Source organism: Henckelia pumila, chromosome 4 (assembly GCF_033568475.1).
Source record: "Henckelia pumila isolate YLH828 chromosome 4, ASM3356847v2, whole genome shotgun sequence".
NCBI classification, from domain to species: domain Eukaryota; kingdom Viridiplantae; phylum Streptophyta; class Magnoliopsida; order Lamiales; family Gesneriaceae; genus Henckelia; species Henckelia pumila.
The window spans coordinates 17,333,870-17,349,958 of NC_133123.1; the positions used below are offsets into that span (position 1 = coordinate 17,333,870).

Sequence of the window (16,089 nt, forward strand, 5' to 3'; positions counted from 1 at the left end):
ATATCACCAAAACTTTGAAAAAATTTGTTCGTGTTGGAACAGATTCTAGTGAGTAAGATGTTATCATAATCCCGATCACTTATGAACGACTACCCAATTTTTGTTATCGTTGTGGTATTCTTAATTTCGTAGTTGTGGGAAAGCAGAAGCTGCGGCCGACAAATTAAAAATGGAGTTTGGGGTATGGATGAAAGCACGAAATTCTGGCTTTAAAAAGAAGGGCAAGTCTTCACTGCCTAAGAAAACTAGCCTTAATCCTAGCTAAAAACCAATCTATCATTGTGCATAATGATAATATGGGAGACAAACGTGAGGTAGATCAAAAAAGGGGGAAAGACATCTCTACGAATATTGATGATGTTTTGACAACAAAGGTAGACAAATCTAACTCAGAATTTCGAACCAAGGCGCAGCCTACTAAAGTGGATACCATGCAAATTGAGAATCTTGATATGGCCCTTAGCACAACAGTAGAGGACGTTGCTCCACATATCAACAAGAGTCCGATGAATTGAAGTGGAAACATCGAGCTCATGCACAGACTAGTACTAAGGGTATGACAGTGCATGAAATTAAAGAAAAATATTATGGGTCATACAAAATTACTACCATAATTAAAACTATACAAAATCACTCCGCTCATTGTTAAATGCAACACAATCTAAAAATTTACAAAAATATAAAACATTTCCCATCTTGATTATTGAAGTAAATTACAATATTCATATAATTAAACATTCCATAATATTTTCATCTATTTATATATATATATATATATATATATATATATATATCCAATTGAAATTACATAGCATTATTTACATTATTTTCTGATTTTAGCGTTTATTTGAGAATATCTACTTTCACAAAAATAAAAATAAAAAATAAAAATCATAAATAAACATTTAAAATAAAATCCAACCTAAGATTCAAAAAATAAAAAATTTTAGAACAAAACCAGAAAAAACAAGATTGATTTAAAAAATCATACTTTTACAAATTATTAAATCAATTATTTTATATTTGACATATTTTGATGAGAGATGAATCTTTACAAAACATTCAAATTTTAAACTTAATCACAATATTATGTAATTAAAAATTACATAATATTATTTGTAATTTTTAATTTTTTATAAAAAAGACATACAAAATCACAACCGTAATTAAAGCTATACAAAATCCCTATCCATAATTCCATAATTAAAAGCTTACAAAATCACTACCTGATTCAAACTATAAAAAATCACTATTAACTTCTCGGACCTTTCTTAAATACAACAAAATTTAAAAATTAACAAAAATATAGAACATTTTTAATATTGAATTGAGCAAAATTATTGTATAAATATAATTATATTTTCAACTTCAATCAAATAATCACAACATATTCTTCACTCGATATGCACCAAATGACACATTTGTTCAAAGTTATTTGTGAAATAAATCTTTCAATATTGGGCACTGAAATTTTGATTAATACGTTGTTACGATTTACCTCCATATAAAAGCAAGGAAGATCTGACAATGGAATGCATATTCCAAGAAGTTGAGGTACACAAAATTTTTGTGATTTTTATTCATCTTCAATTTTAATTTGATTTGTTATGCATTTAATGGCAAACCTTTTGTGATTTAAATTTATCATCAATCTAATTTGATTTGTTATGATTTTTTTCGCTTTCAGGAACACGCATACATGCAACTATAAAATACGGTGCAACCAATCTCGGACTATCAAATACTTGTTCAAATATATAAATAAAGGACACGATCGTGTGACGACATCATTCTATCGGAGCTCAGATGATGAGAGTTTGGAAAAAATGTTGATGAAGTAAATATGTAATACAATGATTAATGCAGTTAATTCAAATAAGGGAGGGGGTTTTTTTTTTGTATATGGATATGGAGGTACTGGAAAAGCATTTTTCTGGAAGACTCTATCTGCATTCTTGTGATCAAAGGGAGAGATTGTGTTGAATGTGGCATCAAGTGGTATTGTATCTCTTCTACTGCCTGGTGGAAGAACAACTAATTCACGCTTTGCGATTTCATTTAATCCTACTGAAGATTCAACATGCAATATCAAACAAGAAAGTTCTCTTGCGGGGCATATTGAAAAATCTAAGCTTATCATTTGGGATGAAGCTCCAATGATGTATAAGTTCTGTTTTGAAGCTTTAGATAAAATCATGAAGGATATCATGAGATTTGTCAATCCTTCGAGCCTTCATTTGCCATTTGGGGGTAAAACTGTTGTTTTTGGTGGCGATTTTTGTCAAATATTGTCTGTTATTCCAAATGGCAGTAGGCAAGATATTGTTATGGCAACCATCAATTCTTCTTATATCTGGAGAAATTGTTCGGTTTTGAGATTGAAAAAAACATGCGACTACAAAATTTAGGTTCTGATGAAGAATTTGATAAAACAAAGCATTTTTCTGATTGGATTGCTAATATAGGAGATGAAAAAATTGGAGAACCAAATGATGGTTATGCAACAATCGATATTCCAGATAAACTTTTGCTGAAAGATTATAACGATCTTATTGCATCGATAGTCGAGAGTACATATCTGTCATGAGACATTTTTATCAGTGATACTGCATATTTTCAGTAGAGAGCTATTTTGGCACCCACTCTTGATGTCGTTCAATCCATAAATGAATACATGATATATCTGAATCATTATGAGGGAAGATATTATTTAAGTTCTGATATGACATGTCACTCTGATAAAAACGTTGTTTTATTGCATGATGTCCATACCCTTGAATATTTAAATGGAAAAAGAAGTTTTGGAGTACCGAATCATGAGTTAAACTTGAAACTTGGAACTCCGGTTATGTTGCTGCGGAACATAGATCATTCTCTCTATTTATGCAACAACACTAGATTGATAGTGAAGAGACTCGGAAACCATGTTTTGGAAGGACAAATTCCGACTGAAAGTAATGCGGGTCACAAAGTGCTTATTCCAAGAATGTCTTTAACCTCTTTTGATCCAATACTTCCTTTCAAATTTCAAAAAAGACAATATCATTTGATTGTATCATATGCAATGACAATAAAAAAATGTCAGGGTCATTCATTGCCTCATGTAAGACTTTTTTTTTTTTAGGAATCTCTGTTTAGTCATGGTCAGTTGTATGTCGCTAAATCTAGAATTATCAATCATAAGGGTCTCAAAATCTTGATAATGTGATGGTAAGACCAACTAAAAAAATTCAACAAATGTTGTATTTAAGAAAGTTTTTCAAAATTTATAAGATAATTTATTTATTTTATAATTATATGATATATATTTCATATTTTGATTATTCGTTCAAATATTCATTCTCACTATTTTTGTCGTTCTAAAAAGTACTTTTTTAATTGTGAAGACCCGAAACTTTGCTTCCCAAGCTTTGACTGTTAGTTTGATTCAAGAACAATTCGATAAGTGGGCTTGTTTTAAAACTATTATGTATGCTTTAAAGTTTTGATCGTCATAATATGTTTAAACCCTTGCTATGAATTTTGATTTACATGTATGAAGTTAAAACTATTTGAGACACTGCTAAGATTCACATTATGAGTGGAAAGAGAATTTCCGAACAATGTATGTTATGGCCCTGATGCGGTGGGTAACAATAATCGTTCTATGACCTCATCCCTTAGAGAGATTACATATAGGGGACTGATCAGTTAGCCACAAGTAATGAGAAGATTTGTAGTGTTTTTGAATGATAATTATGTTATGAACGATTACATGCTATGCTATGAAATGATCTGAATCTGTTTAAATCCTTTTATGAATATATATGTACATGATCGATCGGCCCCCACTTGCTGAGTGTTTCCCAAAACACTCATCCCCCTTACTTTTTCCTCCCAGATGTTGAAGAAGAATTAGACGACAAGGAGCAGGATATGTTTTGGGGTTGGTAAAGAGAAGGCCGTGTTTAGTTCGTTGGTTATTCTAAAAATTATCATTTTAGTTTTCTGATTTTATCTTAATGTGTTGGACGCTTCCGCAAGTTTCGTTAGTACTTTTGATATCAAGTGTTTTCTATTTTTGTTGGAATGTAAGACAAGTTATTTTCGGCTTATTTATGAATAAAAGACTGGTTGGTATTAGACTGTGCTATAGAGGCTTGTTGTTTTATAATTTTTATAAATTTGAAACAACGCTGGTGACTCGTCTCGGACACGGGGCGTGACATTAAAGTGGTATCAGAGACGCCAGGTTCATAATCCGGTTGGGAATTCCTTAGAAAAATTTTTACGTTTTCTCATAGTGGGCCAAAAGGCCAATGTAGTCCCCTCCGAAACAACCTTACGAGCAATAATTATCACGAAATTACATTTCGTCATGTGGAAACCCTTATTTCGGCCGAATTCAATCGTTTAGGCCTCCGAAATTGCGTTTTTTCCGTTTTAGGAAAGTTTTCGGACGCTTACAACTTCGCTTAGAAAATTCAAAATTCGATTCCACGAATTGTCCCAGGACACCCTCGACTTGTACTTTCTACCCATATAGAAATCTCAAAAATTTCCATTTTTGGAAAAATTTTCTCGAAAATGTCGTTCGACGTATTACTGCACTGAATTGATAATATAATTGTTATATTGATCTAAGTTGCAGTTGTTCCTTATTTTTCTAAAAATTTTCCTTCGATTGGTTCTAGGAAATGGCTCCCCAATCTCGAACTGATATTCCTCTCCGCATGTCGCGACTAGCTTCGGAATGCCAGAAAGCGGTGATACGACACCTTAGAATGAAACTGGATGAAGAGAAGTTGATGAAACTCGCGACGCAAAAAGGAAGGGAGTATCTGGAGAACAAAATGAAACTACAAGCTCAAGAGAAGGAGAAACTTGAGGAGCGCTATGCAGAGCTACTCGAAAACATCAGCACCAGCCGAATCAAGGAGCTGGATTTGCGTGAAGATATCAAGCGCTATGGTTCTTATCTCAATCGGGCAGACTTGCAAGATGAGGAGAATAAGGGGAAGGTTAGAGCTGCTCAGCTTACCATCTCACAACTTTCCGAGGTCAAATTCAACCTCTCAAAGCGAGCTAAAAAGTTAGAGGAGAAAAAACAACAATTCGTGAATGAATTTGCACAGTACCGCCAGCAAGCTAATGCTCGCATACAGCAGCTAGAAGGAAACAATAGTGCGATGTACGAGCAGAATGTTTCCTTACTTCAAGAGATTGAAGAGTTGCAGCAAGAAGAAGACCCTGTTGAAATAGAAATTTATGAAGGGCAAGGATTAGGAGAAGTCGTAGACTAGGCTAGATTATCTAGAGTTTTGAGACATCGTTCTTTTCCATTCTGCTGTTTACATTTATCTTGTCTTGTTGGAACTTATTATCATGTTACTCAGTGTCTGTTTTCCTTACTTTTCGAGTCAGCTGTTTGCATGAACCTTTTATATTCGGGATTTTATTATCAATAAAACAATATTCCTCTTACTCATCGAATTTGATTTCCATTAGTTAACTATTTTATTTTCGCAACTATCAACCTGTTCTTAGAAAAATCTCGTGCGTTTGTAGGAAATGGAAAGAGGGGCGAGACGAGGTCTCAACCACCGTTACAATTGCAACCGTGAAGATAACAACAACAATAACAATGAGAAACCACCTCCACCATCGAGAGTCAATCTCAGCCAAGCAGATATGATGGCGATAGCTACGATAGTGGCTACCACCCTCCAAGGTTTGGGCGGGACTCATCCACCGCCGCCGCCACCTCCTGCTCAACATGGGACTAAGTATCACTATGAGTCCCTTAGGAAGAACAAGGCACCAACATTCGATGGGAGTTCTGATCCGGAAGTAGGTCAGAACTGGCTCAAAAACATGGAAACTCAGCTTCGGTGTTACTTGAAATTTAGGAAGGAGTTAAGGTCGATGTAGTGACACCATTCTTGGAGGACAAAGCTAAAAAGTGGTGGGAGGCTATTTCACCAGCAATGATGATAGTAGGGCCGATTACGTGGCAGCAATTCCGGGACGCTTTTCTGAAATAGTATTTCCCGGCAGAAATCAAATTGCAAAAGTTAAACGAGTTTGAGAACTTTTTCCAAACCCCAGAGATGTCGGTGATGGAGTACACATCCAAGTTCAACTCCCTTGGAACCTATGTACCGACCATCATGGCTGATGACACTCTGAAAATGCATCGTTACAAGAAGGGACTTAACAGTCGGATCCAGTCAGCCTTGGCAGTTTATCAAGCCACGACTTTTGTTGACCTAATGGTATCAGCCATTAGAGCCGAGACTGATATCCAATGGCGTGAGGACGAGTACAAAAATAAGAGACCCCTCTCGGTCTTAACCAACCAAAGTGGACAGAAATTCAAGAAGCCAAATCAATCTAGTGGCCCATCCAAGAGTTCGATTCCAACTGACGCAACAATTAAGCTATGACCCATATGCAACTTTCGCCACCCCGATGAATGTCGTAGAACCTCCGGTGCCTGCTTTAACTGTGGAAAGATGGGACATCGTATTGCTGATTGCCCCGAGCCTAAGAAGATGGGAATGGGATCAAACGTTGGCGCCACCCCAGGCAAGCCGAAAGAGAACAAACCCAATGCTCGGGTGTTTTCCATCACTCAAGAGAAAGCTGATGACGCAAACGATGTCGTGGCAGGTACCATTCTGATCAATCAATTTCCTGCTTATGTATTGTTTGATTGCGGTGCCACGCATTCTTTTATATCCAAGGGATTCTCTAAGAAGTTAAGGCTTGAACCTGAAATGCTTGTCAAACCTTATAGAGTAGCAACTCCCACTAGAAAAACTATTGAGACTCATAAGGTTCACCGAAACTGCAATATATGTATCAATAAGCATACTTTTGAAGCCAGCTTGATTCAACTCAATATGGTTGAATTCGATGCAATTTTGGGTATGGATTGGTTAGCTAAGAACCATGCATTGGTCGATTGTAGAGAGAAGAACGTGAAGCTTTGGTTGACGAACAAAAAGGAAGAGCCGAACTTAAACTGGAAGATATTCCGGTAGTGCAAGAATTCCCAGACGTTTTTCCTGAGGAATTACCTGGAACTGTTCCAGATAGGGAAGTAGAATTCGAAATTAATTTGGTACCAGATGCTGTACCAATCTCTAAAGCGCCATATCGAATGGCACCAGCTGAACTTAAGGAGTTAAAGGATAAACTCTGATAAGTGCATTTTATGCACTTAATTTTCATATGATTTGACTAGGATTTTGTGATGTATCGAGTAGATTTTATTTGTATTTGTTGTTGTTTTTGTGAGATGCAAGGATTGGAGGAAAAGTAACGAGAAGAGACGGACAAAGTAATTATGGAGCTGCAAGTTTACAAAATTAATGGAGCTGATAGATACATCATAATCCGATCCTCACCATTCACAATAAAGTTTGGGATGTTTTAAAGCTGGTGTCAAAATTTCAGCTCAATCTGACGGCTAGAACTCAAGTTATGATTTTTGCAAGAATGTTGCGCAAGTTGGATGCGCTGTAGCGCACCCGCGCCCTGTAGCTTTTATTTTGAGAAAATTATTGGCGATCATCGCCCCTGCACCATAGGATAGCGCACCCGCACCCTGGAACCCAAAAACGCGGTGCACCTGCGCCTGAGGGTGGCGCACCCGCGCCTGACGTGTCTTATTTTCGGAAACTTTTAGTCTCAAACTTTAAAAGGACTCTTTGGCATATATCAGAGGAGAATCAAGGGTTTTCATCAGTTTTTGAAGTCTAGAGACGGCTAGAGACCAAGGAAAAGGGAGAAGAAGCATTCTTGGCACGAAGACGGACAAAGCGACTACCGGAGACGGAGAAGCATCATCTACCTTCGTTTTTATTTCATTCTTTCTCCTAATTTTTGAATGATGTTCAAGAACATGCTTTGTTTGATTTTTATTTTCATTATGAACTAATTCCTTTGTCTAGAGGGACGACGTAGCTTGACTTGAAACTATGTTTTTGATATTTTGATTGATATATTAGAATTATTCATTCGGTTTATTTGTGTTTTCCTGAATTGATTGCGTTCACTTTACTAGCCATAGATTGAATGATATTTTATTTAGAATCTATCACTCGAGAGAGGAGATTTTGAATACGACATAGAAAAATACATCTTTGGTGTTTATATTGTTCGAGAGGCATATAACTTCATAGAAGTCATAGAAGAATTCTTGTGCTATTTACCGGATTTAATAATTGAACTTTGATAGAGATATTGAGTTTGCTATTGAATACGAATTTCTGCTCGACACTCGAGAGAGGTAGTAGAAAATAATAGGAATTCTTGGCTAATAAACTAGAAGAATTTATGATATAGATTTCTTTATGAATTAACTTGGTGGATGGTTAAGTGATGTCGAACCTCTAGAATTTGTCTCTCATTGAATTTTCGTCTTGCGAACTCATCGTTAATTAATTTTATTTATTGAAAATTTTAGTTTGATATAACTCAAATCATTCTCATAGCTCTACATAGGATTAAGATTTGATTAGTTGCAAATATTTAATATAATATCATTTTATTCATTCTCTGTGGGATCGACTTGGACTCATTTTCTATATTAAAACTTGACACCGTGCACTTGCGGGCACAAAATTACGCAACAAGTTTTTGGCGCCGCTGCCGGGGAATGAATTTTATTTGATTTATATTAAATTGTGCTAATTGGTCTTACTTTTGATTTAGAGCATTTTATTTTATTTTGTTGGTTCTAATTTTAAATCTTTCCTGTCTATGCAGTTTATGCGAAAAAGCCAAAGTTACGACTCACTGCTCTTTGATCCGAAAATCGAGAAAACTTCTAAAGCTTTGAGAAAAGCTAGAAGAGAAGAGTTGCAACAAATGGCTGAAGAAAGAGAAAGAGAAAGAGTTGTCAATAATGCCCCGGTGCCGATCAGAGATCACTTTCGACCGGTGATCAATACTCATTATTCTGGGATAGCTAGGCAGAATATCACAGCAAATAATTTTGAGTTGAAGCCAGCTCTGATTAATATGGTGCAGCAAAATCAGTTTAGGGGTGCAGCTACTGAAGATCCAAATTTGCACCTGCGTACTTTTCTGGAGATTTCTGACACAGTAAAGATTCATGGTATTACTGAGGACACCATCAAACTACGATTGTTCCCGTTCTCTCTTAGGGACAATGCTCGTAGTTGGTTGCAATCACTACCTCTTGGGAGTATCACTACATGGGATGATATGGCTTCCAAATTTCTGGCTAAGTATTTTCCGCCTGCCAAGTCTGCCAGCTGAAAATTGAGATCACTACTTTCAAACAGCAAGATTTTGAGCAGCTTTATGAAGCTTGGGAGCGGTACAAGGAGTTTCTTAGGAAGTGTCCAAACCATAATTTTCCGGATTGGGAACAAATTGAGTTATTCTACAATGGTTTGAATGGCCCAACGAGGATTTCTGTGGATGCTGCAGCTGGAGGTTCAATATTTTGTAAATTTCCTGAACATGCTTATGAGATGATTGAGCAAATGACTGTTAACAGTTATCAGTGGCCGAGTGAGAGATCTGTAATAAGGAAGCGTGCTGGAATTCATGAGGTTGATGCATTCACTGTTTTGACTGCTCAGATGGCTACTATTTCTACATAGTTGGCTAGGGGTGGAATCGGGTCGGTAATCGGGTAATCGGGTCGGGACCCTTCCCGTAACCCCCTTACCCGATTCTCGTCCCGATAGGAATTGAGATATTTTTTTTCTCCCGATCCCGCACCCGAGAAGTGTTGGGACCCGAATGTTCGGGATCCCGTCGGATCGGGAGAGGGTAATCCCGAATAATATTTTTTAAAAAAAAAAATTCTATGAAAATATTTTTAAAAAAAAATTATGAAAAAAATCAAACAATTTTTAATACATTTCGAATAAATTAAAATTTCTTTATATATAACCATTAAAAAACTAAAACTTTTTTTTATTACATTACAAATAAACTAAAACAACTACTTAATTAATAAAAAAAACATATAATTATTCATAATAATAAAAAAACAAAATAAAAATTTATAACTCAATGTTAATTATTAAAAAAGATAAATATAAAAAAATTATATGGTATATAATTATAAAAAATTAATATTAAAACATAAATTTTTTTAAAAAAATTATTTTTTTAATTAAAAAGTATTATTAAAAAAATATTATTTTTATATTCGGGTCGGGTCGGGAATCCCGTCGGGAAGAGTGGCCTATCCCAATCCCGATCCCGAAATTAATCGGGTCGGGAAAAATCCCGACCACTCGGGTCGGGAAAATTTTGGGACGGGATGGGGTTGGGAATCGGGACGGGTCGGGATTTATATAAAATTTGCCACCCCTACAGTTGGCTGCACTGACAAAAGGGAATCAAAGTTCTACTAAGACAGCATCGCTGGTGACTGCCGTAAATTTTGCTGATGGATTTGAGAGTGTGGAGCAAGCTCAATATGTGAACAACAGAAATTACAGCAACTATCGAGGTAATCCTGTACCCAATCAATATCATCCTAGTTTGCGTAATCATGAGAATTTTTCATATGCAAATAATAATAATAATGTGTTGAATCCTCCTCCGGGATACAATACAAATAAGGGTGAGGGTAAGCCTCCTTTGGAGGATGTTGTTAATGCTTTTGTGCAGGAATCGAGCAAGAGGATGGCGAGGACTGAGACTCGCCTTGACAGCTTAGAGACGCATGTGACCAACATGGGTGCTGTCCATGGAGACTAGCATTGGGAAGCTGGCGAACGCACTGAAAGATAATAACAAAGGCCAATTCCCAAGTAATACTGAGGTGAATCCCAAGGAGCAGTGTAATTCTATCACGTTGTAAGGCCAAGGATTATTTAATTTAATCTGATATTGTTTAATTTTAATCCAATAATCCTGGGCCTTACACACGTTGAGGAGTGGGAAGCAGGTGGATAAAGAAGAGGGCAAATCTGAGAGCAAGACGTCTGAAAAAGTTGCAGTTGACGAGAAGAAGGTTGAGGAGAAAGAGTCTGAACCTGAGCAGAAACCGATGTACAAACCTCCTCTTCCGTACCCCCAAAGGTTCAAGAAGAAGGCAGTAGACGAGCAGTTCTCAAAATTCTTGGAGATTTTCAAGAAGATACATATCAACATCCCTTTTGCTGATTCTTTGGCACAAATGCCAAATTATGCGAAGTTTATTAAAGAGGTGATGTCCAAGAAAAGGAGGCTGCAAGAGAATGAGGTGGTGAGCTTAACTGAAGAATGTAGTGCTGTGCTCCAAAAAAAGATGCCACAACAGCTGAAGGATCCTTGGAGTTTTACTATTTCTTGCACTATTGGTTCTTCTTATTTTAATAGTGCACTTTGCGATCTAGGAGCTAGCATTAACCTGATGCCTTTGTCTGTTTTCATGAGCTTAGGACTTGGCGAGGTGAAGCCCACAATGATCGCATTGCAGCTAGATGATAGATCTATCACATATCCGCTTGGAATCATTGAAGATGTTTTGGTAAAAATAGATAAATTTATTTTTCCGGTGGATTTTGTTGTGCTAGATATGGAGGAGGATGCAAATATGCCATTGATATTGGGGAGACCTTTCTTGGCCACTGCTGATGCCAAGATTTAGGTGAAGAATGGTGAGTTGTCGATGGGTGTGGACGGCAAAAGAGTTATTTTTAACATATTCAAGAAATCAAGTAATCCACCCATCGAGGAATTATGCATGATTGAGCGAGTTGTGAAGCTGGATGGTCATCCCAAACTTTTTCATGAGGTAGATTCAAAGAAGAATGATCCAAAGGTGCCAAAGAAGTAGAAGAAAACGAAGAAGAAATCAAAGTTTAAAAAGGTTGTTGAATATATTTGGAGGGTGAAAGCGAAAGGGAAGACCCTCAACAAAGCGGAACCGGGCTAGAATTGGAATACAGTCGGGCTATGGACTTATAAACTAAGCGCTTCTTGGGAGGCAACCCAAGTTAGTTTTTATGTGTTTTTTTTTATTTTCTTTTAGTTGTTTTTGTTTTTATTTTTATCATGAGGAAACTAGACATTAATAATGATTTTGAATTGTGTAGGTGAAAAATTATGGAGCTGAAAGAGTTTAGGAGCCACCCCTAAAGCAGAGCTTTGATTGATCAAGATGGTGCCGAGTATTGATGCTTGGTGCCTAAGGTATGTGTCCCTTGTTTTTAATGAATACTATACATTGAGGACAATGCACAATTTAAGTTTGGGGGGATGTTTAAAAATTGTGAAAATCTAAAATTTTTTGTGAGTTAGTTGGAGTTGAAGGCATGATGTTGTAATTGTGTTGGCCTATGATGGAAATAAATTTTTTTTCGCTAAAAAAGTTCATGTTAGCTATATTTAATCTTGAGTTCTCACATTTATGCACGAATGCCATGATTTTCGATACTCCTAACATTTAGAGAAAAATTATGTGGATTTGTGATGTGGATTAGAGGAATTGATTCTTAACTCTTGTGATTTTTGCTTGAAACTGAGATAGATTTTTATGAACACCGAAGTGATTTAGGCGTTTTTTTTTCGAATCTATTGAGCTTTTTTTAGCCATTCTATATTCATGAAAAATCCAAAACAAATTGAGTAGCTAAAAAGTTCAAAGAAAAGTAATGGTGGAGAAAGTAAGGTGAGGGGATGCCTTGAAAAAAAAAATGGATTGAAATTTTAGTCCAAATACAAGGCATAAAAATGGGGATGTATGGAGTAGAAGAAAGTCAAGACTAATGTCTGGCAATGCAAATAAAAAAAATTTTAGCTACTCATAATCCTGCACAAATTGAAAATATTCAATTCCCTTTGCTTTGAATTCTGAGTCCTTGTTTACATTGATATACATATGGATGCTTATCTCCTGCCGATTATACTTGAGACTAATGTTAACCGAAAAAGTCCTGTTGATCTATGTGAGTAAAAGTTGAACTTGGTTGAGAGTATTTGGAAACTTGAGGGCGGAGTTAATGATTTTATGAAGCTTACAGATTGCATGATTTTACCGAAAGTTAGGTAGGTAGAGGAGATTGGAAAATCACACACACGAGAACTCTTGAGAAAATTAGCCGACATGTGCATTGAATCTCGGAATGTATAAATTCGGAGGTCGACTATATTGCTCATTATTGTTTTGCTCGGGACTAGCAAAAGTCTAAGTTTGGGGGGATTTGATAAGTGCATTTTATGCACTTAATTTGCATATTATTTGACTTGGATTTTGTGATGTATCGAGTAGATTTTATGTGTATTTGTTGTTGTTTTTGTGAGATGCAAGGATTGGAGGAAAAGTAATGAGAAGAAACGGACAAAGTAATTATGGAGCTGCAAGTTTACAAAATTAATGGAGCTAGTAGATACATCCAAATCCAATCTATACCATTCACAATAAATTTGGGATGTTTTAAAGTTGCTGTCAAAATTTCAGCTCAATCTGACGGCTAGAACTCAAGTTATGATTTTTGCAAGAATGTTGCGCGAGTTGGATGCGCTGTAGCGCACCCGCGCCTGGAACCGGTGCACCCGCGCCCTGTAGCTTTTATTTTGAGAAAATTATTGGCGATCAGCATCCCTGCACCCTAGGACAGCGCACCCGCGCCCTGGAACCCAAAAACGCAGCGCACCTGCGCCCGAGGGTGGCGCACCCGTGCCTGACGTGTCTTATTTTCGGAAACTTTTAGTCTCTAACTTTAAAAAGACTCTTTGGCATATATCAGAGGAGAATCGAGGGTTTTCATTAGTTTTTGAAGGTTAGAGACGGCTAGAGACCAAGAAAAAGGGAGAAGAAGCATTCTTGGCACGAAGACGGACAAAGCGACTACCGGAGACGGAGAAGCATCATCTACCTTCGTTTTTATTTCATTCTTTATCCTAATTTTTTAATGATGTTCAAGAACATGCTTTGTTTTATTTTTATTTTCATTATGAACTAATTCTTTTTTTTAGAGGGACGACGTAGCTTGACTTGAAACCATGTTTTTGATATTTTGATTGATATATTAGAATTATTCATTCGGTTTATTTGTGTTTTCCTGAATTGATTGCGTTCAATTTACTGGTCATAGATTGAATGATATTTTATTTAGAATCTATCACTCGAGAGAGGAGATTTTGAATACGACATAGGAAAATACATCTTTGGTGTTTATATTGTTCGAGAGGCATATAAATACATAGAAGTCATAGAAGAATTCTTGTGTTATTTACCGGATTTAATAATTGAACTTTGATAGAGATATTGAGTTTGCTATTGAATACGAATTTCTGCTCGACACTCGAGAGAGGTAGTAGAAAATAATAGGAATTCTTGGCTAATAAACTAGAAGAATTTATGATATAGATTTCTTTATGAATTAACTTGGTGGATGGTTAAGTGATGTCGAACCTCTAGAATTAGTCACTCATTGAATTTTCGTCTTGCGAACTCGTCGTTAATTAATTTTATTTATTGCAAATTTTAGTTTGATATAACTCAAATCATTCTCGTAGCTCTACATAGGATTAAGATTTGATTAGTTTAAAATATTTAATATAATATCATTTTATTCATTCTCTGTGGGATCGACTTGGACTCATTTTCTATATTAAAACTTGACACCGTGCACTTGCGGGCATAAAATTACGCAACAAACTCCAAGAGTTGTTGGATACGAAACAAATCAGACCAAGTGCTTCTCCGTGGGGAGCTCCTGTCTTGTTTGTAAAGAAGAAAGACGGGAGTATGAGATTGTGTATTGACTAAAGAGAGCTGAACAAGATCACAATCAAGAACAAATACCCCCTTCCAAGAATCGATGATCTTTTCGATCAACTCAAAGGAGCCACAGTTTTCTCCAAGCTTGACCTTCGATCAGGGTACCAGCAGCTGAAGGTCAAAGCTGAAGACGTCTCAAAGACAGCGTCCAGAACAAGGTATGGACGCTATGAGTTCACAGTAATGCCCTTCGGATTGACAAATGCTCCAGCGACATTTATGGACCTCATGAATAGAGTGTTCAAAACCTTTCTTGATAAATTTGTGGTTGTGTTTATCGATGACATCCTTGTGTATTCACCAAGTGAGGAAGACCACAAGAAACATCTCTGTCTCACCCTGCAGACACTTAGAGAAAGAGATTTGTACACAAAATTCAAGAAATGTTAATTCTAGCTCAAAAGTGTCACGTTCTTGGGCCATATCATCTCAGAGACCGGCGTGTCTATGGATCCCAAGAAAGTGGAACAAATCTCCGACTGGCCCAGACCAAAGACAGTGACCGAGATTCGAATATTTTTGGGTTTAGCAGGTTATTACCGAAATTTTGTTGAGGGATTCTCCTCTATAGCTATAACTCTCACCAAACTCACACAAAAGAATTCTAAGTTTAACTGGAATGATTATTGTGAGAAAAGTTTCGAGACTGTGAAAAAGATACTTGCGTCTACCCCAGTGTTGATACTACCGGAAGAAGGCAAAGACTTCGCCATTTATAGTGACGCATCTAAAGGAGGTTTAGGGTGTGTGCTCATGCAAGATGGAAGAGTAATTGCTTATGCTTCAAGGGCAGTTAAAACCATATGAGCAGAACTACCCAACTCATGACCTCGAATTGGCTGTCGTAGTGTTCTCACTAAAAATTTGGAGACACTACCTCTACGGTTCCAAGTGCGAGATTTTGACTGACCATCAAAGCCTCAAGTATTTGTTCACTCAGAAAGAGTTAAACATGAGGCAGAGGAGATGGATAGAACTATTGAAGGATTACGACTTGACCATTAGCTACCATCCGGGTAAGGCAAATAAAGTGGCTGATGCTTTAAGTCGAAAGGATATGAGTAAAATGATCTTGGCGTCAGTCTCGATCCAACCATGTCTTAGAGAAACAGTCAAATTAAACCAAGATCGAGATCCTTTTTTGACAAAACTCAAAGAACAAGTCAAGGAAGGGAAGTCGAATGATCTTCAGTCAGATAAGTAAGGAGTCTTGTGGATGAAAGGACGATTGTGTGTACCAGACATTGATAATATTCGTCAAGAAGTGATGTATGAAGCACATAAATCAAAGTTTTTGATCCACCCTGGTAGTACAAAGATGTATAGAGATTTGAAGAAGCACT

The 16,089-nt window shown here is 36.6% G+C and overlaps 2 protein-coding genes and 1 non-coding gene across 3 annotated transcripts; 2 read left to right on the forward strand and 1 right to left on the reverse strand.

Annotated features, from left to right (window-relative positions):
• Positions 1-6,494: 6,494 nt before the first annotated feature.
• LOC140860574 (uncharacterized) lies at positions 6,495-7,186 on the forward strand. Its single transcript, XM_073263575.1, has 2 exons — positions 6,495-6,818; positions 6,953-7,186. Exons 1-2 carry the CDS (start codon positions 6,495-6,497, stop codon positions 7,184-7,186), a joined length of 558 nt encoding a protein of 185 aa, XP_073119676.1.
• A 2,078-nt stretch (positions 7,187-9,264) lies between these two features.
• Positions 9,265-9,370, reverse strand: LOC140869950 (small nucleolar RNA R71). Its single transcript, XR_012146937.1, has one exon. It is a non-coding gene; the product is annotated as a small nucleolar RNA R71 (small nucleolar RNA).
• Positions 9,371-15,193: 5,823 nt separating this feature from the next.
• On the forward strand, positions 15,194-15,553 carry LOC140860575 (uncharacterized mitochondrial protein AtMg00860-like). The gene has a single exon (XM_073263576.1). The coding sequence runs from the start codon at positions 15,194-15,196 to the stop codon at positions 15,551-15,553; it is 360 nt and encodes a 119-aa protein (XP_073119677.1).
• Positions 15,554-16,089: the final 536 nt, after the last annotated feature.

Excerpts from the sequence above, each read along its gene's own strand:
- LOC140860574 (XM_073263575.1), top strand. The coding sequence starts at position 6,495 with ATGGGACATCGTATTGCTGATTGCCCCGAGCCTAAGAAGATGGGAATG. Across the intron at positions 6,819-6,952 it reads AAACTATTGAGACTCATAAG|AGAGAAGAACGTGAAGCTTT; the intron begins GTTCACCGAAAC and ends GGTCGATTGTAG.
- LOC140860575 (XM_073263576.1), top strand. The coding sequence starts at position 15,194 with ATGGATCCCAAGAAAGTGGAACAAATCTCCGACTGGCCCAGACCAAAG.